This window comes from Takifugu rubripes, chromosome 2 (assembly GCF_901000725.2).
Source record: "Takifugu rubripes chromosome 2, fTakRub1.2, whole genome shotgun sequence".
Taxonomy (NCBI): Eukaryota; Metazoa; Chordata; class Actinopteri; order Tetraodontiformes; family Tetraodontidae; genus Takifugu; species Takifugu rubripes.
Genome location: NC_042286.1, coordinates 11,693,695 through 11,719,030, shown reverse-complemented (window position 1 = coordinate 11,719,030; position 25,336 = coordinate 11,693,695). Strand labels below are relative to the sequence as shown.

Sequence of the window (25,336 nt, the reverse complement as noted above, 5' to 3'; positions counted from 1 at the left end):
CAGTGCCACTCTTCCCCCTAGATCCTCCATCCAGCCTGTACCCTCTATTTTGGGGCTGGCTGAGTCTGTGTGTCAAGTTGTGCAGGGGAGTGATTACTGCTCCATTAGAGAAGGGAGGGGCTGCTCCAGCAGAAGCCCGGGAGATGTGGCTGCTTAAATTGGCCCACATCTACTGAGAGGCAGCAGCCTGACAATTATGCTACCACCCCAAAATCCCTTTCTGTGAAGGGAAGGGGGAAAAACAGCCGTAACCGGTTCTCTGCATCCCTTTACTCAGCTTGTGAGAGCTCTTCCAACCATGATTAGACATGTTGGTTCACCCTCACACCTTCACTGTGTCTTTAGGCTTCAACAAAATGAGAATTTCTGGATAAAAATGGATCAGGAGGGAGAGTTAATAAATGGGGCTGAATTAATAGTTTTAAAAGTTGACACCAAGGCGTAACTGCATTTCAGAACGAACGAAGGGTCCTTTTCTGAGAGGGTTACTGACCTTCAGTGTTACACCCAGAACATTGATGGCATCTGTAACCTGCTGGTGGATGTTCTTTTGCATCAGCTCCTCACACACCCACAGACCCAGGCTGCACACAGCGATGCACCTGAACCACACGAGCTGTTAATCTCACATTCAAGAATAACACGGGATGTGACCTTTCTGAAATGTGTTTAAAAGCCTTAACATTCATGATGTGCTCCCCATACACTGATTTCCATTTAAATATGAATTTAAATGATGTTAAAAAGACACACTGGACAGCGCTGGCACCATACCTGGCCTCCTCACAGTGTTCTTTAGTTGCTGTATCTAGCAAAATGTTGACCAGGTAATCCTGCCCAGCAAAGACAACATGCCCACATTTTACACCAGTGTCAAGTCCTTTGAAAGAACGACGTGTTTACAATTAAAATGTGCCAAGAGCGGAAGGGAGGGTTTCCTACTTTGATATCCTCATTGCACACAATGACATCATCTGAGGCAGGCACGTGTTGCAGCAACGGAATCTGGTGATAAACGTTAGGGAAACACACAAGGGAGCCCAAGATTGTCTGAGCTTCCACCCTCGGCGCCTAAAAACAACACGGACAACAAAAATGAATGTGACCATTTTTAGTTCCGACAAAAGGAGGCAATTATTCACAATATCCATCAGTGCTTTCCCGCTTTATGACCATCTTGTTTGATATTCTAGACCACGTGCTGGATTTTTCCATGTACCTCTGAGGAATTGGAGCTGAGGATGCTGGCAGAGGATGTGATGAAGTCTCCAACAAGCAGCGTGAAGCCAGGCAGGCCAAGGAAGAAGAAACGAGAAGAACAGGAGCGGATGATGGTGTTCAAAACATCCTGAAGACAAGCAAACACATTATTGGAAACAAAGAGCGATTTCCACTTTGATATCATTACCCATCCATTACTGTCTTAACCTGATTGATTGGTAATAAACAGCTGTTCTCCCTCAGAACCAAAACTGAATCTTTTTTGAGTCAACGCACACTCTGAATTTGGATGTATTTTATTTTTTTTATTAGCGTGGACAGAGGAAAGCCAAATTAGTGTGTAAATGGGACATTGTGTGAGAGGCATCACGGGGAGAAAGCTTTTCCCTGCAGCAAGCGGGCTAAGCATTTTAAGTGTACTGATGAGAGTAAGGTACTTATGTGCATGTCCCTAAAAGACAGACAAGGCGCGCAGGGAAGGGTGGATGGTATATGGACCTTAAAGGGGACAACAAAAGACCATCCATGTTTGTAGCCAGGATATCCAGTACACAAAAGTAAACCTATAATTAAAGCTAGGCGTAATGTGCTGTTCTATGGTAGAGGTGGCCAGTTGCGAGTCCATGTACAGTGTAGTGCAATGGCAGAGAGCACCATTAGATAGGGTCAAAATTAATGGGATGCTTTGTTCATTTTTCTCTGATACATAAAAAAATGCACATACTGTATACTGGTATGACAACGGAGCGCGCCAATAAGCCAGGACGATTGTTCTACCTGAGATGTGCGTTGGTCTGTGTACAAAGGCAAGGTCCAAGCTGGAAACACCTGCCTTATTAGTCATAAAGCTGCGTAAATCGGACCGTTCAAACATCATCTTGTTTCGAGCTGAAGCGAGGGGCACCTTAGCAAACACACATGCAGACAATTTCTCTCCCTCCTGCTCTGTTTATTGCAATGACATTAATCACCTGAAGCTTTGATAAATAGGGAATGCAGGTGAACAAAGGGGAAATAGAATAAGCAAGCAGAATCAAACCAACAGGATGTGCTGCATGCGGAAAATTGGTGGTAAGAGCTTTAGGATTGAGGACCCATTTTACCCTCATTTTGTAGGTAATTGACCTCTGAAACATAATGTGCACTGCTGTCAGAGGTAATTAGCTTGCAACAAACTGTTGCTTGATTGCCTCAAATGAGCATTTTAGAGGAGACCACAAATGTAAAATGCAAAGTGTTTTCTATTGTATGTGAAAGTAGAGGGAAGCAGATTTATAGTGTGTATAGAAATGACAATTGAACCCTGCATGTGGCACTGTGTGCACAGTAGGGATGGCCCCAACAACAACAAAAGGTACATTAAAGTAAGTCTGAACACAACAACCTCCTGTCTTTTTACTTGGCCTCATATTCAGGAAAGCACATGTTGTCTGCATGCTAGCACAGAAGTGACAAGTTTCAGCTCAGGATAACACGACTGGCATAAGATCAGAATAGGCTGCTTATATTTAATATATGTATGTGCATTTATGTCTATAGGATCCTCTCCTGTGGTGTATATATAGGTAGTTTTGTATTCAGCATTAAATGTTTTTTTTTTGGTAAATGAGCTGTTTTCCCCTCTTATGCAGCAATTTTTTAGTCACTATAAACTATTTCATCTGACAGCAGATTTGGCCTTAACAGAAACTATCACAGCTCATTTGTTAATATGTGACTTCCTGTGTGGCTCCAAAATAAGGAAATGTTTTCCTTGATGACAAACTGGCTGAATGTTGCTAAATCTATTGAGTGGAAATCCATGTGCGCAATAGCTTCTCTCACTTTTGCAAAGCAGGGAAGAAACCTTAAAGATGAATTTGTGTTGACAGACAGTAGCTATGTTACGCAGATCACTGCTAATGTAATACGCTTGAGCCTTTGTGTGTTGACTGATTGAGGACCCACAATCAGGACAATAGCCCTGACCTTGGCTCTCTGTCAATTGGAATTATAACCCCTCCAACGAAATGTCACCATTCTTGTATTTAAAATAAATTTCGAGGAGTCCCAATGATCCTATTTGGTGTGTTGCGCACATTTTTGACACTCACCGAAAGCACAAAATAAACAGAGAACAAAATTAAACTTGAAAGCGGCATTTTAGACACAGACATAAAGTAGGCGTCTATCAAAATCAAGACATGAAGCAAGGGACTTGCAGCGACTGATTCTCCGCGTGGATGAAAAGTTTTGCTGCGAGTTATTAAATATGTTTAATCCATCGGGCATTTCTGAGAGGGGTTGGGGCGGTGCAAGGAGGCAGCGCCAAAGGGGGGAGGGGTGGGGGACTTTCTTATGTTAAGCAGGCGTGCGGCTGTCCTCTATTGTGTGGCGTGAGGACTCTTTTCTCCGGCCAATTTGAGCATGCTTCAGTGGCCAGCCTGGCTCTGGCCCCCCTGATGCATTATACAGAGCAACAACAAAAGCCGGAGTATGTTGCTTCGTCCCTTGGTGCACCCCCCCCCCCCGTCATTGCTCTACTCTAAACTACGTTCCCCACGCTCCCCTCCCGCTCCTTCACACACTTGCATGCACACAGGCAGTCAGTCCAGCCTACTCTGGGGCCTTGGCCGCCGTGTCACTCTAACGGAGCACGACAGACGTCAATCCTTAATTAATCACGTATACGCGACGGGGGCTCAAAACATTATTTAACGACATGGAAAACATTCTAATAAGCTTGTCGCTCTGCCAAAGTGCAATAGAATCGGAGCCAGGAGGGCATACATATACACACACAAGACACTTGCAAGCAACCCCCCCCCCCCACACACACACTTTTGTCCCTGTTCTTTGTTTTTTGAAACTCCATTTATCTCCACTCAGCGTCGCCTGGAATGAAAGGAGCCAGGCCAGATTAAAATGTGAGAAAGGGTGTGGCTAAGGCAGGTGATCACAGATTTTTCCTGACGACTGGTTAAATCTTTAACGAGTCTCTGCGATCACCGTCCCCAGTGACCGCAGTCCTCACTTCTGCGGGCTACAATATTAGACCCTGGTGTACGTGTTCATGATGAGCCAAATATAAATTAATCTGAATCAAACCAACAAATAGGAACACGCCGATAGTAGAATCAAACCTTCGCTTTCATGCTTCCTTACGGGTCGCGCATGCACAGAACGTGAGTTAAACTGCGCTGCCATCTGTTGGTGGGCAAGAAAAACATCTAGCCACCACCTGCGGGCTGTACCTGGTCATTGTTGTTGATGCCATTGTGCATAATGTGATAGAGGTGCACTAAGAAATCACTGTTGGGAAGTACATCCTGGTGCCTGGTCATCATCTCACAGATCAGCTTGTAGGCCTGCAACTTGCCAGCCTTGTATTCATCAGACAGCATGGTGGCCTGAGACGGGTATAAAAAGAGATGGAGACGGGCTTAAGATTCATCACTACCACAATAACATGAGATGGGGATCAATTGTGACCTTTTAAAAGAACAAAAATACAAATCAAATTTGAGAAATCTCGATCGTCGAGTTAAAACCGAAGGTTTTCATAAAGAAAATGTTTTCCTTAACATTTCCATGTGACATACGTGTATGCTGACTGCGGGCTTGTGGATCCCTGTGAATCTGTTTATGAATCTGAATTAGAGCGACACCTACTGGTTATCGTTGGTTATTGTCATCATCCAAAAATTATTTGGACGTAAACAGTCATTTTAATGCTTTGTGAATTTATGTGGATCTTACGAGCATAAAGTATTGAAGTTACAGTGCCTTTTGCTCAATAAATATTTCATTTTTATTGTTTTACTCTATAACTGACATGAAAGGTGTTTGATAATTGTGAATATGAGTGGTTATACCTTAAAGAGCCATGATGCCAGCATTCTAATTGGAGGGATGAAGACGGGACGAGGTGGAGAAGATTGGTTGTCAACACTAATACCAAGGTTGTCCCGGATCTGAAAGCATGCATCATCAACACCGCGCTCAGAAACAAATGTACCCAATAGAACCGGTGAGTTTGTTCTGTAGGCTTACCTTGGCGAGCTTATGCCAGAGCTCATAAAGGTAAGAGAAGACCTTGGCGTGGATTTTGGGGCAACGAATGTTGTTGACATCTCCCAGAATGCCCAAAATCCTCCTCCAAAGGACGAAGGCTGAATCGGCATGCCAACCAGTCAGAGTCCCACCAGCGATAATGCTGACATCATCAGCAAGGCATTCGCTACTGTCTGCATGGTCAAAAAGAGCAGGGTTCAAGGTGGCGGGCCACCAAACAAATAGTTCAAACCTACTTCTGGCTGGACAAGCCCAACTGAAACGAGCATTTAAGAACAACAAGGAGAATAAGATTAGATTTAGACTGTGAAAACTATAAAAATGTCACTGTCACCAAAACTTAGAGTATGACAGCTCCCTCTTCTGGGCATTATGGAAAACAACAGGATGGAGAGGACAGCAATGGAAAATGCAAGTGGCGCATCACAGAGAACCTAATCATGGACTTCTGTGCCCTTAACAAAACTCTTGCTTGGCAACATAACCTGATGTAATTAATGTGTCAAACAGGTTAAACACCATCTGTACAGAAAACTCTCAACCAAAGGATGAAAAGTAAAGAAGTCTGGGTAGATGGATACTGTGTTTCATATACGTATGAGCGGGGGGGGGCAGTACCCAAGTGGTGGGGCATGTGCAAGACAGACTGATGTATGGTGTCATCCAGGGGGTAGTCCCGTGGACACTCTGTGTGCACCAGCAGGGCTGGTGAGGCAGGCGGGTTCTGGGGATAGTGGTTGTGGTAGGACAGGGGTGCAGAGTGGGAAGGGGAGACACAGTCAGGACCTAAAAACAACAAAGGGGAAAACAAAACCGGGTTTGAGGACGGAACAAAGGAAGACTGACAACTGCATGATGACAATGTAGGAGCGCACAAGACAGTCCAGGTTGGGCTGAGGAAGGGACAACGTGAACGCAACAAAAACTGCCTTAATGATGGGTCTAAATCAGAGAGCTCGCCATGGACACACGGGCAGTGATGCGTGTGTGGCCCCGGTAGAAAAGGAAAAGCCCACATCAGAGCTAGTCAAGTGTTAAGACAACTACACGCAGTTAAATTTCAATACCTGCTAAAGCCTCATTGTGGCTGAGCAGAAGACTTCCCTGACTGTGAGGGTCAGTCATCACGTCCATGTGGGTCGACTGCGTGGACTGGGTGTCGGCCTCCTCGTCAAAGGCCGACCAGGTCGCTTCAGCTTCGTTTAGGTAGCCGTTGGACGTCTCGCTGCTTATGCTCTCACCTTGGTTGAGATGAAGTGAGGGCGACAAAAAAAAACAGTTTTAATGTAAGAATTCAAAAAACCCGTTAGCCGAAACAAACAGTTCAGTTTGTTTAATGTCAAATGTTTCTGATTGAGGTGCAGATTTTTCACTTTAGTTACTCGGCCTGACAAAACTGGCATTTGAAGTTCACAATCAGTGTCCACAGAGCTTCGCCAGCTGCACTAAATTCAAAATACAGGCTGACAATTGAATTCAAAGACCCGACTGTATTTGTTTCCATGGGAACTGCTCGGCTCGCGAGGGTCAATTAAGATTCTCATCACAGAAAACAAAACCCAAACGAAGAAATCCTACACACACACAAATACACTCTATTAGAAATCACAGGACAGAAGTTAAAACTAACTCTTCTCTCGGAGTTTGTGTCTGGTGTAATTCAGGCGTCCCTCGGTATTGACTTCTGTCTCAGATGGACAACTGCTTGGCTGGATGAGAATCTAGAACAGACAAAACGGGGAACTGTGTAAGTTTCAAGTACAACTGTGCTGACATCGTAGAGTAAAGGACGACTCTTCTCACCACTGGGAGCTCACTGCTGTCTCTTCTCCCCTCTAATGTTCTGCTGTCACACACATAGGAACTGGGAGAACACTCCGTCTTCTGGGCTGAAGACAGAGAGAAAAAGGTTCCGTCTTCATTGGTACCACAATAATATATTGACCCATAACATTAATGAGTCAATCAAGAGTATCAAAATAACTCAAATCCTAATTGCATTAAAGTGTTACTGGTCAGTCACATTAAGCAGCTAAATTATTCTTCATCGTATATTAGTCGATCACTTCCTATCTTTGTTCTGGCATTAGCAGCATGGTTGACTTCCTCAGGATTCAAACAGATGAAGAAATGTCCTCCTAATTACATCTATTCAACACACATGAGACATTTTACTGTGTTGTTACCTGGGAAATGTTCAGACAGTTGTTGCGTAATGTCTGAAGTGCTGCTGCTACGAGGAAGAGGGCTTTCTCCGCCTCCCAACTCCTCCTCGCCACCACATTCTGACAGCTGACACTCCTCCACGTCTAACAGGCACGAGAAACCAAAACAAGGTCGTGTGCGGTTACGAGGCTGAACAAACACATGCTTTCGAGTTATCTAAGGGATTATAACACGTACGTGGAATGTTACGTGACATACTCATGCAGTAGTGATGCAACAGTCAACATGTTAGCCAACATCGATCCGTCGATACAGTTCTGACCCAAACACAATCTCAACCACACAGAAACTAGTGAAATGATGTCGTAACAGATGGAGGAGGAGGAGGAGGCAGATGCACAAACACGTGCAGCTCTCAGAGTGCACTTTACCTGAGAGTCTGTGAGAGCAAGCAGAGTTACCAGAAGAAATACCAGGCAAGAAAGAGCTCACAGTGTGGAGCAGCATAGGAACGCTTTTAGTAGTGGGCAAAGCTTCATACAGATGAGCACAGTTGCTGATGGACTGGCTCCGTTTAGCTTCCATCAGGGAAAGAGGAGAAGGAAAAACAGTGGAAACAGGAAAAAAAGAGTAAACAAATAGGACAGTATTTAACAGTAAAGCACCATAATCTGACAAAACAACAGTTCTGATCAGGCAGCACAATAAAGACATCGTAATAAGGGGAAAAGCACGGCTGTGACTGTAAGAGCTACCTTTGAAGAGCAGAGAAAAGGGGTTTCCAGCCAAATAATTTATTCAGATATTAGTAAACCAGGACTGATAACTACCCCAGTGGTGCGCGCAAGTTTAAACTGGGCCTTTGTAGATGAAGAACCTCATTGAGATATCAGCCATCTTCTCAATGACCAAGAGAAGATCTCAGAACAATGTCAGCCTGTATTAGCATGTTCAAGTACATTCAAGTTTTGACAGTTGTTAAAGCGCAGGCATTGCCATTGTATTTGGACAGCACTTCAGGCTGTGTCCCAGCCAGCAGTGAAAGGAGACATTTCTCTTCGCTGCTTCCAGTGTGCTTTAATTATGCCCTTCAATGCGCAAGATACATCGTCTCTGCCCGCCGCTGCTTCCAATGTATGCATATTAATGAGCATTAATTACGCTCTTAATGAACTATCAAATAGCGCCGTGCAATTTATGTGTGTGCCTTCTCTTGATGAGGAGGGGGAGGTTCACTGAGCCTTTGAAGATCAATGTGGGAGAAATCCAATTAGTGGGAAGAAAGGGAAGAGATTTTGAAGCAGTCGTATTCAATATCCATCTTTGTTCGTACGCAAATAAAAGAAAAATAGGTGCATTAAATTGCACAGAAGCCATGTCAACATGAACACACGCAACACAATCAGTCAGACGCAAATTCCAAAGTCTATTTAGGCACAGCCATGTCCGCTCCTCCCTCTCAACCAGCTTGTCATTTGGAATTCTGGTGGAAGTGAAGAGGCGGAAGGCCAAGAAGGGAGAAGGGTTTGTCTTTAATCCAGCACATTAAGATTCTGTCTAGACAAAATGAAGACAAGCGCGGCAGGCGCTGCGGCGACTTTGCTAATATATTGGCTTCCTGCTCAACTTATAATTAGCCTGCCAGGTTCTCATCAGATAAGAGGTGTTTGCAGTGACTGAATTGAGCTAATAACAATGACTGTCCAAAGCTGGCCTTTGACATGCCATCAGGGGGATTGTGCTGTATGCTTGCTATTGAGCTGACATGGGAACATGTTGACACGGGCCTGCGACATACGAGGGCAACAATGGCGGCCATCTGCTGGCCTCTTTGTCTTTGGTCGGTTCTTTCAACGACACCTGGGTTAAGCGCCCACGCGGGGCCTGTCTGGCTTTAACATTCAATATGTCTGAAGCCAGAAGCTTATCAGGACTGTGTTGTTGGCTCGCACAAAGCCAGGAGATTATAACAGCGTGGATAGAAAAAAAGCAGACACGGTTAAGTGACAGGCAGCAACAATTCAGCCATCACTGATATTGCAGGTCCTCACCGGAAGCCTTCTGTCGGACGTTGTTACGTGCCTTCTCCACCCCGGGAGCTCCTGATGTGGTCGCAGAACGGATCCTCATTGGCTCCTGAACTCCTGGGCCGCCTGGCTCGCCTTGGTTCCTCCAGCTCAGCGAAAAGGAACGGGCTACAGCTGCAGCCTTCTGGGAGTCCTGGAGTACTCCTGTTTTAAAAAGTGTCAGCATGTAGACCTTATCATTGCAATTAGTGCCACTGTGGAGTTGTAATTCACTGGAAGCCGTGGTTTGATACGGTCTGGGAGAAACAACCATGAATACAATCAACAAAGAACCCCCTGTGAGTTTTTTATCTGACAAGAGAGTCTCTAATTCCCAAAACGACTATAACTTTATATTCAATTATATAAGAAAAGATCTTCAGGACAATAGTGGTCAACTCAACAATCACCAAAATGTCCACTCATTTTATTCTTAACCCCCTTGGCCCTCACCACGTCCTCTCTGCTTCTTTTCCTTCTGCTCGCTGAGTTTGTCCAGAGGCAGGTTGGCCATGTCCAGCCCATAAACGGAGCGTGCCAGGACAGCTGTTAGTGAATCCATGATGTTGGCCCACTCCATCACCAGCTCCTCCCAGTAGGTAAGAGAGGACAGCACTGCCAGCAGTTCGTCCCACAGCTCCCGGGAGATAAATACAGACAGGTTGGCTCGCACCCACGCCACAATGATGGTCTGAATGTAGAATGAGATGAGCAGAGGTGATTTAGCACCGATTCTCCTGGCTGCAGCTGTCCGTTTTCAGCCCTGGTTAACAGCTCTGACATTCTACTTTTAGAATTAAATTCCAGAAACCTCTAAACAGTCGATTCCAATCTTTCCAATGACACGTGTCTGTGAGGCAATTATGATGACAATAAACATACAAGACACTACATTTCTAGCTATTTGGCGTGTCAGCGTACCCTAAAAAGAATCGATGCTAAACTTTGCGCAAAGCTGTCCTTTTTTTGGTTTTCCTGTGGCCTCTTCATCACCGCCTCTGTGACCCTCAGCAGCACCTGTAGCAACTGCTCCCTGAAGCACACAGATATAAGAGAGAGAGGCGTCATGTACCTTCGCCAAGAAAGAATCACACGCATCATTTAAACTGATAAGAGCCGTCCTTTCCACAGCACTAACCACGTCTGTGTGTCCATGGTGTGTTCCATGATCATGTGACGGTAGATGCTGAGGACGCCTTTGCACACTTCGACCTGGTTATCTAGGAGTTTAGGAACATCCTGGCATGGCTCCAACAGGAACACGTTAGATGAGTTGGTTAGGAACACCTAAACATAGAAAGCAAGCAATTAACCTCGAAGTAAACACAGGGAAAGACACCAAAACCCACCTGCAGAGCCGGCTGGATCCCCGTCTTGACGTCTGTATTACGCTCCTCGGTGAAAAAGCCTCGACTAATGGCACTGCTGAATGAGTAAGTCCTCCCCCAGCTGGACGTCCGCCTGTGACCATGACTCTGCAAGGACTAGCAGAAGACACAGTAGGACAGTTGAGTCAGTCGAAACCAGCCAAAGCATCCAAGAGAATATATGAAAAAACAGACTTGCTGTTTAACTTATTACATTATTATTAAAGCAGGTATGCCAGTACTTGTTTTGGATTAAATAATAAGCAACCAGATTGTGAAACTTTTCAAAATACAGCAATATTAACATTATTTGCAGCAATAACGTAATGTAGTCACATTAATATTTGATAAACAACAAATAATCAATTACAAGATTGTGTATGTTGGGGTTACCTGCATGTGTATGCTGATCTCTGTACTGCGTGTCTGTTCACAGCTATCTACTTCATGGGAATGTATGTTCTTGTCAGGCTCTGCCATGAAGTTGGGCTTTTCCTGAAGAATCCACTTCCGGTACACTTTGATCACCTTCCTGGTTGCTGATGCCTCACATGATGGCAGCAGGAAGGCCTGAAAAACGCACCTTAAATTTGAAACGGAAAAATCCCAGGGGCATGTGAAGCTTTCAAAACGTAGCTTGGCGTATTAAAGCTAAACGGCCAGCAGAGGGCGACACCGCACATGCCATCCAAGTAAGACGCATTACAACAATCTGTTCCTGGTAAAATTAAAATGTCTAAAATACCTACAGTGTAACTAATGGTTTGTACCATTTTTGAATGAAATGTACCTGGTGGAAGACCTCATTGACAAAATTCACATTTTCCCTGGTGGACAGCAGGATGGCGTGCACCATCTCATAAACATAGCGGTGCTCCTCTTCGATGCTACATAGACTGGAATCGCTGGGCCTTCGATCGGACAGCGTGCTGCTGTTAGAATGACTCTTCTCGGGCTCGCCCGCTGGCCCAGCCACGTCCCCATCTGATAACTTATCCTTTTCCTTCTCCTGGCTGCTACTGGGTGCAGTGACAGTCTGGACGCCAGAGACAGTCAAACTTAAAATGTACCCTTTTGGAATACTGGCTTCCATTTGTACACGCTTGAATTGTTAAAATAATTTGATTTCTTTGAGCCTAGCAACGGCACTGTGACGCTCACCTGGATGAGTTTGGGAATGACCTCAGCACCATTCTTGGCGCTCTGCGCTGCTGCGGCACTGTTGACATACTTCTTCTCCAGGAAGAAAGTGACTAACCAGCTGATGAAAGCCACCCGAGGTGCGAGGTACTGGTCCCTGGTGCAAAAAGTGCTCTCATTGTTTCTAGTCACTGGCACATACAAGGGTTTTGGCCTATGATGAGGGAGGTCTGGTTGAAAACAAGAGAAAGAAAATGTTACAACCAGCCATCAAGATATTCTTTCACCCAATGGAAAGCTACTTTATTCTACAGATTAAGTGTAGTCAACAGTTTATGTTCGTTCTGTAGGAGGGATCTTACCTAATACGGGCTTGTAGAGATTCGTGAGCTTGGGGAAAGAGGGGAAAAGATGAGGAAGGTAGTACTTTTTGAAAAGGCTGAAGAGAAACCTGAAGCCAGTGTCCTGGTTCTCTTTATTCTTCCATTCTAAACTGGACGCCTGTCAAACAAAGCAGAGGAGACGAGGTCACTGCAGTGAGAGCACTTGGTCCCGGAGATTGTTTGCTACACAACACTTTAAGCAAGGTTGGAAAATATCCAGACAGGAAAATCAGTGTCTGAATCAATAACTAAGATCGTCTTTGGTGATGAAACCAACTGCTGTCCATCTAAACCAGGAGATATGAAGACAGGCTAAAAGGGAGCTGGCAACATGATGGAGCAGGTGCCATGAGGTTAAAGACAGATCGCACCTGCAACCTCAGGCTGCAGCATCATCAGGTTGATCTTTCTCCTGGATCTCACCTGAATGACCATGTACTTGAGAAGTGTTTCTAGGATGTAGCAGGTCTGGTCATCTGCAGCCTTGTCTCCTGCCACCGCAGGAACCAGTGGGGTAATCTCCTCAGGCACCACTCTGTCTGCTCAGACACACACAGAGACACACACCATTTCACTGTCTGTTTAGGATCCTGACGATGACCTTGGTGACCATATCACTGGTTTTCACGATGGAATTACCATCGGGAGAAGCGGAGAAGGGGTTATAAATGATGGTGTCGAGGGTACAGGGCCCCCTAGAGGAGGGCACAGCAGGGAAACCTGGGACCAGGCAGGCAAAAATAAGGAACTGCTCTTCGGCGCAGTTGTCCCTCAGAGCCTGCAGCCACAGCAGGAACAGACGGATCCCCTCACAGCGTATCTACCCACAGGAGATTGGGATTAATTAATAAACACAAGGAACAGCCACGAAGCAAAACACGGCCAAGTCTGAAGCCAGTTGTACCGTATCCACATTACGGTTACATCGTGATATTGTTTTGGCATGAAAACAGCACCGACCTTAAAAGAATTTCCAGTGTGTAGAAGCTTTTTCAGAATGGAACCTGGGAAAAAAAACAGCAGCCACAGGTAAGATGGCCTGAACCAGGAGACAGGGCAGAATCAAGCAGGCAGAGTGGAGGGAGCTTAATGGGAGCTGTTCTTTTGAGGAAAAAAGCAACAACAGCTTCATTTAATCCTGTTTTGACGTTTGGAGCGACTCATAATTCCTCAGTCTTGATCGGGATCCTAATCTGGGTCTCCCTCTCCAGGATTCCAGTGGATTTCTTGTCTCGACTGAACGGGGCAAGATGCCGCTCTGTCTTTTTGACTTTTATTCTCTTAATCCTACCTGAAAACTAAACAGTCAGACAATAACGTCAAACTGATTGTTCTCCCCTCACTGCACGGCCTTGACTGACAAACAGAAGAAATAATTGGGGTTATCCCACATGCAATTTTTGGTGTGTGTGTGTGTGTGTGTGTGCGTGTAACTGAAATCACGCCAGAATATTTCAATTACTTATTTGCATTTCAAATGAGGTTCTAATTTGCATTTCCCATCTTCCTCCCCTTCCAACACTAATTATTTTCTCTTCATTACAGACGGGTCAGGTATGGCTTCCGTGACTCTGCGCTACGGCGCGTCGGAGCTTTGTGAAGTCTGGGAGTGAAGACGTGTAAAAGCCGCCACGGACCAGGTGGAAAAGCAACCCGCCAATTAGCATTCACGCCGTCTTGTTGCGCACGTGCTCGGAAAGGTAGCAAGACTTACCTATACTGTGAAACTGCCATCGATTGTAGATTTTCTCTGGCAAATTTTGTAGAATTTTCTGAAAAGAACAATAAAAGAAGTTGTAAATGAGCTTTTTGGGCTCAGTGATCACAGCAAAGCTAACAGGCCGGTTTGGAACAAGTTGTGTGAATAAAGCTTTTACTGAATACATACGATCTATATGGAAAAACGTGCTCTACATGACATGGATTCACGTTTAAGGGCTAAAAACGGCCTTTCCTAAATACGTTTTGATTAAAACAGATTTTTTCAAACATTTGGTGACATTTAAACATAACCTTAAATGACTTAACAAGGAACAAAAATGACATTAAAGCAGAACGACGACACAAGGAGAAGCTTTACGTAGGTGAATGGCAGCAGCGTAGTTTTAAGGAGCCCTTTTCCTCCCCCAGGCCCGGCGTGTCTGCCATCCCAGCGACAGGACAGCAACGAGAAATGTCATCACCTCCCCAATAACCACTTTTACAACTCAATTAGAGTGCCCTGACCTTTCAGCAGCCTATCATTATTCTTGAATACAATGACAGGTTAACTGGGTCCCAGCCGAGATGGGAAGAGCGTCCGGGAGGACGGCGGGCGTATATATGTGTGCAGCGCCAGTCGATAGTCGCAGCACTGTGAGCGCTGGCTTCCTTTAAGGCTCACCTCTCATCAAGGCCTAATCAGTGACCCAATAAGACTTTGTGATTGCAAAGTCCAGGTCAAGTCTATGCTCTCAAACACACCACGGCTGTGGCCGGCATGACAAGCTCATCGTCCCTGCAGACGGAGGAGAGGACAAAGACACGGGTCTTCCCTGCTTTCAATTTATCACAAAACGTGGCTCAATCATAACAAATGGGGCGACTGCGCGTTAGAAATGCTAAATAGTGAATCTCACAACACTGTTTGGGTCAGCAGTTGCCACGTTGCTGGCCGTGTACTCCAGAAGTCGTCTCGTGTCGGAGCATCTCCGTTTGTCAACAACTTCCTGCTTTCCTCGATGCTCCTCAACTCTCCTTTCTTGTCCTCTGAGACTAAATCCCTGTCATTAACCTTGGCGGTGGGATAAAAATCGAAAGACACACATCACTTAAACCGGGGCGCCGGATGACTCCTGTTCTGTTCCATTTCCCTCTGATCCACGGATGTGATGGTGCGCACGTATAGCTGCGTGGCACTATTGTCTTATTGATCCTGCATGGGATTATTTAATCTCTGTGCAGGCTTTCTTTCAGCCTCCTTCACTCGTCTCCTTGGGGCCGCAGACGCATTATTCTAGGCGCTACCCCAGCAGGGCGTCCTAGCTTAAGCCTTTCTGTGCGTGTACGTGTGTGTGTGTGTGTGAGAGAGAGAGACTCAAGACAATAATACTGTCATTCTGTCTTCTTCCAGAACATCGGGATGGCAGAGAGGGAAAGAGATGAAGAAGCTAACGAAGAAAGACCCCCCCTGGAGCTGGGCAGCTCCAACAAAGAGGAATTTACTGGCTGGTTTGAGACGAATGCAGACTCTGCCGGAGTGAAGCTTGGCGGAGTTACTCTAATCTGCAGCTGTACTCCAGCATAAAGATGGAGGCATTACTGCGCTGCAACTATAGCTCCAACACATTTACATGATCCACACTTAGATTTCCAGTGGCAGGGCCTGAACATGGCATCGAATACGCTTCCTCCAAGAGATCTACAAGGGCTTTTAGATTGCAGCAACAGACCTGGACTCCAGATGAAATTGAGTCATTTGCATAAATCTCGGGGATGATAATACCACCTGGGGGGGGGACATTGAAATATCAAGAGACACAACGACACCGGTGGTGCAAAGCTCTCACCGTACGTGTGCTTTCAGAAATCAGGAAATGGCCAGAGTATGAATCACATTACAAAGCTCCTTTACAACACAGCTAACATAAAAACAACCTGAAGCTATGTCCAACCACTATCTTTAGATTACAGCCTGATAAATAAGAGGACTTTATTGCTTAAAGTATTTAGGTAAATTGCAGCCAGACATCCTCATGAGCCTCAAATTTAAAAAGAACGCCTGAAGAAATCTAAAGAAAAGAAAAGATAAATGACCAGATATAAAAAAGGTGGGTGTCTTTCCCCTGTCCGACCAGTGGGTGGCAGCAGAGCACAGTGAAAGGAACAACGCTGCCCTATGGAGGAAACAAGCTGCTGCTTCCTTCATTCAGTTATAAATACGTTCACATTTGAACCTAATTTGACAGAAGAGTATACAAATGTCTATCAGCTTTACATTTGACACATTTCCAATCTCAAATTCAGGCCAGAGCACGAAACAAAACACAGATTAGCAATCTTGTGTCTTCATTCAAGATTGGACATCATTAATCCAGGTTTACGGAGCCTATTCATGTTTGTAATAAAACATACAGTTATTATTGACCACCACTGACTGTTACAGATGTGTGATATGACTGATGAAGGAATAATATACCAATCTGATATACTTATAAGCGCTTTTAATGTATCCCTGAGCTAAACTATCCTTTTAACATAAACATTTAAATAAATATCACTTATAATAATAAAGAGAACATGTGCAGAAGTACCCATATAAGGCAACTCGACATGCTGTGTGTGGACGAGGAGGGGAATTCTGAATGCTGAGTCAGGTCCTGGTGACAGATTACAGGTCAAGATGAAGTCACATCCTGAAGAGAAAGTGGACGTTTGCAGACTTCCCTTTGAGCTGTGTTCGTCCCAGAGCTGGATGCCCCTGCTGTAACCTGTCCCACAACCTCAGAGGAACCACATCTGACCCGCTGTCAGCTGACACAAGGTCGGCCTCAGTGAACCTGGGGGCCCATCTGCACACGCGACGCTGCGGACCTTTAGTATTTTTCTCAGAATACTCTTGAAATCTACCTGTGCAACAGCAAAAGGGAGGATTGAAGACATTTGTTTCACATTTCTGACACTACAGATTAAGTTTGTAGTGAAGCAGCGCCACGCCAGACTGTGATTATGCCTGACGTAATTTTTGGCTTTTGCTCAACATTACTTGCTTCCTCTCATCAGAATCAAGGACACATGGCTCCCAGTATAAAGAAATAACGTACGTTTTTGCTAAAAAAAAATAAAATATTTTCATTGTTTTCGTGCACGGGATCAACAAAAAAACCTTGACGGTGTTCGGCAGCACTGAATCCTCACAGAATTCCCATCGGGAAATCAGATGAGGAAACATCATGTGCTACCATGGAGGAGACCTTCCCAACAGCAGACACAAAGAGGCTGGAAGAAAAACACGATGGCTGGGTGGGGGTGGGGGTGGCGGTGGCGGCTTCCAGCACAATTGCTGGGGGGGAGGGACCAAAAGATTACCCCCTCTGGATATCAATTACCAAAAAAAGGTTCAGCATCAGGGATCATCCTCCACCATCGAAGTCCATTAAAAAAATGGGGTCACAATTCATCTAGGTCAATTTGAAGACACAGGTCTGTGTGTGTGTGTGTGAGTGTGCGTGTGAGTGTGTGTGTGTGAGAGAGAAAGGGCTGATGTACAGTAAAAACAAGGCTGTTTTGGGCCCCATGTAGCTGGAAGCATGAGGGTATAAGCTGAAGTTTTTGTATTGTAATTCCGAGCCTCAAGAACACCCATCCACCCATCCTGTCATCTACACCCGTCTCTATTCAGCGTTATCTTCTATTTAACTTCCATCTCTGCCTGCCAAACATGATTTTATTCCCCCCCCAAAAAATTTACAGGATACTTGATGATATGTACTAACACGGTCTGTTTGTTCTGCACAATCCAGTTATCTGAAAATATCATGTTTGCTATCTTTAGCCACACAAATCCTTTCAAATCCCCATCTTACGCCACCTCCGTGTTTACATGATGAATGTGAGCAAAGCAGAGCCGCCACAAACAAATGTGAAACCATTACTGGAAAATCCATCCCAGACACAGACGGGCTCAGGAGAGTAGCAGTCCAGTACACACCAGTTGGGACCAGCTTATCCCCTGGGTTCAGGGGTGAAACCCCAAGTCATGACTCTCAGGGGGCCATAAGGGGGGCAAATGGGGGTTAAGCTAGTTCTTTCTAACAACCATGACTCCATAAATATGAAGGAGGCATGAAACCAGGGCTTATGAGCAGGGAATGACTGGATAAATCTGCTCCCAAACTGATGCCACCAAAGCTGATTAAAGATATACAGACACAGATGAGCGCCACGACGCAAAGATCCCCGGAGAAAACGGCAGCGCGCTTCCAAACACGCGCGACGGCCCCGGGTCTGAACTGCACCAGAATGCCAAATGTTCTGTTTCTGACCCGCCGCCGTCCTCTCGGCTGTGCCCTGAACAAATGTAACTGGAGAATGGCTTGTTTGTACTAGATACTGGGACTGCCTTTTCAAAACAAGGTAAAGGACTGTGGGGAGGGAGGGAGGGAGGGAGGGGCGGACAAACAACAGCGTGTTGCACACTGACGCACATTTTTTAATTCGCATGCACGCCCAGTTCTCCAGAACAAGAAAGGAACTGAACGCCGCCACCTGTTGAAGGTGAATTATGCCGTTTAGGTGACGGGCACGCCATTTTTGCTGGTCGTGCTGGAGGCGCTCCAGAGATTAGTCACGACCCCTCTGGAGCCGGAGCTGCACGATAGCAGCGCTTTAAACACGTCACCTCCCGTGTGATAAGAATCCCCGCGTAAAAGCGGTTGTTTTTGGACTCCGTGGTGGGGCGGAGGCTCAGAGCGAGCGGGCAGCGACCGAGCACATTTGATACCCTCCGATATTCTTCTGACGCCCCTCCTTTAAAGTTAGAACTTCACAAATGCAGTGTGGCGGAAAACCGAAGGCGCCACGCCCGCTTCAGAGTCCAGAGTCCACCGGGCTCGAGAAGACAGGAGAAACAATAAAATCCAGCTGACTTACTTCAAAAATAAAGAGGATAGAGTCCAGCTCCTCCCTCTGCGATTTGTTCCCTGAAACACACAGTTGGCTGCATCATCCTCATCAATATTCCATCAATAATCGGTGCAGGATTAAAAAGCAACGCAGATAAAACCACGGCGTTCCGGCCGGGCAGACCCACCTTTTTGCTTTAAGCTGCTTTCCAGCGTCGTGAAGTTTTCGTAGAAGATAAAATAAATCTGGGAACAGTTGCTCTCGAAGAACGTCTTCAGCTCGCCCCTGTCGATGATGTCTGTGGAGAGAAGGAAGAGTTGAGTGGAGGATCATCTCGCTGTGTTTTACGTTACATTCGAAACCATCAACCTGCTTCACTTCCCCTGGCGTCCCTCAGGGCCTCCTTACCTACAGTCAGAGGAATTTGAGGCTTCTCAACGTGTTGAGAAACAACTTTTCCTTCTAATCTGATCATTACTCAATCGGATTCTCTAAGGGGAGAGATGGCAAAACCTCTCTGCCAGTAAAGAAATAAACCCTTCAAACATTTGGACAGGAATTCCCCCAAGACAGCGAAGGAACGCCTCCGCCGTTCCCATCTTGTGCTACCTGTCGCCGTAAATGCTGACTACACATGTGACAGGAGACGCGGCACCATGACGGACCTTAAAGGTCAGCGTCTCCTTCCACCGATGTTCCGAGGTCACTGCCAACCACCAGATGGACCAACACCTTGAGGATTGGACTTTTTCAGCTAGGAGGGGCGCACGTCCAACGTGCACTGGGTTGGGCCTTGGGGAAGAGTTGATTGCTCAAGAGGTGACTTAAGCACAGGAGATCCCAACGCTCCCAAAATGGAAAGAGGTTAAATTCTATTGTTGCCGGGGCAACACCTCGGCAGTCTGTCTGTAATCGTACGTCATTTACGCCATTTAAACAGAGCAAACTCTTAAAACAGCCACTAACGGCACTGGATTGGCACTCAGTAGCTACGTGGAATGAAAACTATTCCACCACACCAAAACGGACCATTTCCTTAGATGAACGGGAGTTTTTACACAAACACTGGTGGAGTAAAACTACTCCCCCCACTTCAGGATGGCTACTGTAGCAGGATGATCGACCAGATTTCAGGAGAAAAGCGACTAAAGCGGATCAGGGAGGTGTGGAAGCAGGACCCACACGCTTCCTTCAGGCGTCTCTGTTCACGCCATTCCACTGGGAAGACACAAAGGCTTCTGTGAGTCCTGCGAGTGGACAAAGACACTGTGTCCTCCACTCATTGAGCAGCAGAACCTTTGGGTTTTTTGTTTGAGGAAGCTAAAATGAATGCCTGCGGGTCCCAAGAGTTCCCAACACCAAGAGAGGCAAAAGGGAATCTTTAGGCAAACCTGCCCCAAAAAGTGTGAAGGGGGGGTCGCAGGTTAAGCCCAAGTCAAGAAGGAGGAATAAACACGTGTCAAACGGAGCGAATGTGGCACATTTGGGTGGGATGACACCATCTATTGTGATATGTTTCCTCTTCACTGTCAGCAAAGGGCAGATGTTCCAACGCAATGGGAGTGGACTACCAGGAAGCCACACACACTCACACACACACACACGCAGTCTGGAGGGCAGAAAAACACACCTGTGGTGATTGGTTTGACCAGACTGTGGCGTTTACACACACACAAAGAGCCTTGTTTGTTTTTCCTGACCTTTGGCTGGATAAATGAGGTTCTCCCTTCAGCGAAGGTCCGACCGGGCCTTGAGGGTGAAAGGGTGGACTAAAACTGCTGAGTGTTGCACAATGTTAGAAAGCTCCACGACATGTTGTTGCTCTCTTCCGTCATCGTGGGAAAGGGACAGCACCCGTCTCCCGTGCAAAGCTGCAGAAAACCTGAGCGCTAACTGCTAATTAGCCTCTTACCCCGCTGCTTGCTCTGCTAATAAACTGCTGTTAAACTGGGTTTGTCCAGCAAGCAGTGAGAGAGCACACAGCAGTGCACATGAACAGCAGGGTTCCGTAACCATGGGGGGGGGGGGGGGGGGGGGGGGGGGGGGGGGGCGCATCTAGTTAGCTTAAACAGAAGACATATATACATAACTCAAACCAAACCTAGCGCCTTTGAGCAAAGCTTCAGATTCAAACTGAATCGGCATCACTAAAGCTCTTGTTGAATGGAGACAGGTTTGGACCACAATTTATAGCACCGACACCAGAGAGGAGCAGGAACACTCATTTGCATTGGCTCTGGGCTGGGATGGGCTCGCCACTCCGCAGGTGCATCACATTCTTGCCAGAAAGGAGGACAGAGGACTCTTTAATGGTCCCAGCAGAGGGGTATGTGGATCTCAGAGGGGACCTGATTAATATCAGAGCACGATGCACGATCAACAGCTTAGATTTAGCACTTAGAAGAGCCCGATTGTTCCATCTACACGGAGCAGATCCACCAAGAACAGGTCAAGTCAGCGGAGACGGAGGCGTTTGACATTTTAACGATGAAAAACTGACCCCGAAGGTCTAGAGAAGCATCCACAGGACTGTTGAAGGCAAATGGAAGCCTCTCATCCAGGAGGTCAACACGAAGGAAGGATCTATGTTTACATGTGTTGCTCCGTCCCAATATTTATGAAGATAAGGAAATAAACAAGTGACAAATCAGCTAGCAACAAAAAGTCCTTTCAGCGACCAACACGTTGCACTTTATATCTGCTGTATCTGTAACTCTGTAGCAGTCTTCCATGTTGCCAAAGCTTCAAACCTAAAACTCCGCGACAGCTTAACAAAGGCTTAGGCGTTGGTAGCAACATAAGACTAAGTCCCACTCCGAAAACCCTGATCTAAAGTGGTGTCACAACACGCTGCAGGTCTCAGATGAGGCTGGGCCAATAGGAGAGCAGGACAGGTAAATGGTGCAACTCAACAGACTGGTTTTTCATGTGCCGCGTCACACAGATATCATCCACCGCGGAACACAAGAGCGCCGCTGTTCCCCCGGCTCCTATTCAGGCCGGCAGCGGCAGAAAAGGGGAAAACGCTGCTCATTTATCAACATCATGTGATGCGCTCCGTGCTGCGAATTCAGGCTTTTTAGGGAAGTTCGAACACGCGGCAACCTCGCCGGCCGATCGGCAGAAACACAAGATCTGGGACGTTGCACAAGTTCCAGAGCTCAACTGATGAATAGAGGACAGAAACTAAAGACATCAGGAGCGCGATGGTGCGAAAAGAACGCTTCAAAAGCTTCTTTTTTAACGTCCAGCCACTGGAGGTTCCTCCCATCTCTCAGCTGGAGTGGATCACAAAGGGGTGTGTGTGTGTGTGTGTGCGTGCGTGTGTGTGGAGTGAGGGGGAGCCTTCTTTCAGCCGCCTGAGAGCCCTTCCAGCGCTGCCGTCTCCGGTGCTTCACCTTGAGATTTTCCTTTCACACAGCACGCTGAGAGCAAGGCCCGCTTCCACGGCAACATCTGGCTGCCAAAAGGGCGTTTAAAGGTGCCCCCGTCCCTGCTGCGATGACCTGCGCAGCCACTTTGGAGGGGGGCGGAGACGTCGCAGCACCTGTAGCAGCTTCACGGCACTGAGTTAATGTGTCACCCTGCTGGGGCCGAGGCCTCCGCTCCACGCCTGTAATGTACCGTTGCTTCTCAGTTCTGTGGCACGTGTCCCGCTCAGGTGGTGCCCTATGGGGCAATAATGTTGCCAAATCATTGCGCCATATGCTCAGCATAACTTTTATTCCCGTTTAAAGACAAGGGGAGTGTCGAAAAATAAAAAAACACAACCTGCAAAGCTGCCATAGGGTCATGACCCCGGCAACCGGCGTCGTTAACAACAGGGACACAACTGAAAAAGAATGTTTCACCCGCACGTCTGCCTCCGCTGTTGAATAATAAAGCTCCACAATTGATGCCGCTACTTTACATTGTAAATGGGAGCCTCTATAAATAGAAGATTTCTATCAGGGGCTAGCCCGGACACCTAAATGCCTGTCTGCTCAGCACAACTTCCACAGGTAACTTGTTATTTGATGTATAGGCGGCGAAGAGAGACACGGCTTTAAAGAATTAACGGCCACTATTACAGTTTAATCTGAACATTCCAGCCTGCTTTAAGGATTTAATGCTGAGAAAATGAGTGTGATGAGTTTAAAGACCTGACTCTGTTGTCCCCACAGGGCTCAAGAGGTCAGAATAAAAGGAAAATGGAATAACAGTAGAAGCGTGCTTGAGCTGACGGAGGGGGGTCCTTCACCTGGAGGACCGTGACCGATCCAAACCGGAGTGATCTTCAGCTGACCTTCAGGAGGGAATCGGGCACTATCCCTCGTGGGAGATTCCCAGGCCAGATCCAGGAACTTTTAACCATGGGAGGGAGTGCTGCACGCGTGGCCAAGTGTGGTTTTATTTAGAGAAGCGGCGAGCGATCAGGTGATCTCCTGGGCTCCTGTAATTAACAGCCAAATCCAGTCAGGCATGACAGGCGAATTAACATGCAGCAGCTTTCACACTCTGGCCAACAGAGCTGCTCAGTGGGCAGAAAACCAATACAGGGCCAGGCTGGAAATAGCTCACCCCGCCACAGATCGCCCTCAAACAACAATACTACAACCGCAGTGGGTTGAAAACGCTGGTTTCGGGCCGCCCGGTCCAGTGATCCAGCTCTTCCATTAGGCCCCCTGCTCTTGACCTCCGCGGGGCTTCCTGTCCACGCAGGAACCTGGCAGCCCCAGGAGGAAATCCTTCCTGAGCTGAAGGCAAGGAGAGAAATGCGAGAGGCTGACAGACGGGAACGCGCAGGTCCAGCAGCGGACAAACATGCCAGCCTTATCTCCTACGCGCACATGTGGGGAAGAGAACACGGGGAGGGGTGCTCTGGTTCGGCCCATGGTGGCACCGGTCTGGACATTGAACCTGACCTGTTGACTGAAAGATGCATTCGAGTCCTTATCGTCTTTAATGTTCAGAGGCGAACCGGGCGACCTTTTGTAAACTTTACAATTCCATCCCATCACTTCTTTCAGCAAACACCAACCCGGTCCATCGCCTCTGTTTCGGTGCCGCAGAAACAAAGCACACATGCCCGTATTGTGAGCATGGTTCATCAGAAGAAAAAAAAGCCTGGACACAAATGCATCACAGAACACATCAGGCTGTTGCAGGAAAGAGCAAATGCTCCACTGAACTTCTCTGTCAGGTCAAATGGACCAAGAAATCCAGAGCTGCAACAGTGCAAGCCACCAGGCTCTATTCCAGTCAACGTTTCTTACAAAAACAGGCAAAATTCACCCGTGGAGGCAGCGTTTTCTTTAGAGCACTGTCAGAAGGGCGACAGACTGGATGAGAGGACGGTTGTGGTGCCGGACATCTGCGATTCAATGATGCGCTGCTGTGACAGGAGCAGTTAGCATTGACTCGCTACCTAGCACAGGCTAGCTCCCGTTAGCCACCGTGCTCAATTACAATGAGCGCTCCTGCATAGCAGGCAACGATAATAGTGACAGAGGTCAATGGGTGACCACCGTTCACTGCGCAACCAACCGTCTTTTCCTGGAAAAGGGCGACTTTGTGTCACCTCTGACCGACTGTCAAAGCGGTGACAGCCAGCGAACCCGACGCCTTGTTTGATCTTGGTTAGCCGCTAGCTTAGGCTAGCTTAGCCTCGGTGATGCAGCATCATAGACCCGGAGCACAAACTCACCTAACATGGACCGAAGGTGCTTGAGCCGGGTCAGTACATCCTTCTTTGGGTCCAGAACTTTCTGTATAGATTTCTTGACGTCGCCATGCCCCCTGCGAGTGAACATCCCGCTGTAAAATGCAACCGTGGCGGCTGGAAACACCTGCGCTTCACCATGCACGCAGCCTCCGGGGCGACTGTCACTGTCCTCACCACCTCTCTATGACTGCTCGGTAAACATTCGCCCAACGGCCGCTGCTGTCCTCTGTTCGGTGGGTGTGTAAACACGGAAGCGCAACTTGCACGAAGAGGGCCGGTCAGCCCTTAAACTCACGCCTCCGTGTTTAGAACCGTTCCACCTTGCACTTTCAGTGTCACTTCTCTGCACATTTCGCTGCATTTGAACGCATCACCCCACCTGCCGGCATGTTTGGGCTCCACACTCGGCGCGCATATCGCGCCGTGCAGCTGTTTTCGTGCGTGTCTGACCCAAATACACCCCCCCCCCCCCCACTTTTTTTTTCACCCTATGTGGAAAAACGGTGCAACTTATTTTGGTCTTGGCATCCAATCATAATCTACACGGACCATATTAGCGATCTGTTCTAACCCTTTTTGCTATCGGGAACAGGGGAGCCCCCCCCCCCCGGTTTGGTGGCTGTAAGAGCTCAT

General features: G+C 47.0%; 1 protein-coding gene across 8 annotated transcripts in view; it reads right to left on the bottom strand.

The window, feature by feature from the left end:
* ralgapa2 (Ral GTPase activating protein catalytic subunit alpha 2) overlaps positions 1-25,063 on the bottom strand; it is a 56,965-nt gene extending 31,902 nt beyond the window's left edge. For 6 of the 8 annotated variants that reach the window (XR_003885940.1, XR_003885945.1, XM_029826559.1 and 3 more), the window contains exons 1-29: positions 24,686-25,063; positions 19,187-19,297; positions 19,027-19,076; positions 14,111-14,168; positions 13,357-13,400; positions 13,036-13,216; positions 12,820-12,935; positions 12,376-12,514; positions 12,035-12,243; positions 11,664-11,909; positions 11,267-11,443; positions 10,856-10,990; positions 10,645-10,793; positions 10,428-10,539; positions 9,960-10,197; positions 9,492-9,671; positions 7,872-8,018; positions 7,461-7,583; positions 7,078-7,163; positions 6,905-6,995; positions 6,342-6,515; positions 5,893-6,060; positions 5,254-5,447; positions 5,076-5,174; positions 4,455-4,610; positions 1,220-1,348; positions 943-1,071; positions 775-833; positions 494-602 (exon numbers count right to left, since the gene is read on the bottom strand). Coding sequence is in view for 6 of the 8 variants with exons in the window: in XM_029826559.1 (XP_029682419.1) it covers positions 494-602; positions 775-833; positions 943-1,071; positions 1,220-1,348; positions 4,455-4,610; positions 5,076-5,174; positions 5,254-5,447; positions 5,893-6,060; positions 6,342-6,515; positions 6,905-6,995; positions 7,078-7,163; positions 7,461-7,583; positions 7,872-8,018; positions 9,492-9,671; positions 9,960-10,197; positions 10,428-10,539; positions 10,645-10,793; positions 10,856-10,990; positions 11,267-11,443; positions 11,664-11,909; positions 12,035-12,243; positions 12,376-12,514; positions 12,820-12,935; positions 13,036-13,216; positions 13,357-13,400; positions 14,111-14,168; positions 19,027-19,076; positions 19,187-19,297; positions 24,686-24,791 (3,915 nt within the window). In the remaining 2 variants the exon portion in view is untranslated. The remainder of the gene's footprint in view (positions 1-493; positions 603-774; positions 834-942; positions 1,072-1,219; positions 1,349-4,454; positions 4,611-5,075; positions 5,175-5,253; positions 5,448-5,892; positions 6,061-6,341; positions 6,516-6,904; positions 6,996-7,077; positions 7,164-7,460; positions 7,584-7,871; positions 8,019-9,491; positions 9,672-9,959; positions 10,198-10,427; positions 10,540-10,644; positions 10,794-10,855; positions 10,991-11,266; positions 11,444-11,663; positions 11,910-12,034; positions 12,244-12,375; positions 12,515-12,819; positions 12,936-13,035; positions 13,217-13,356; positions 13,401-14,110; positions 14,169-19,026; positions 19,077-19,186; positions 19,298-24,685) is intronic. The other 2 variants (XM_029826572.1, XM_029826567.1) reach the window with 2 other exon arrangements.
* Positions 25,064-25,336: the final 273 nt, after the last annotated feature.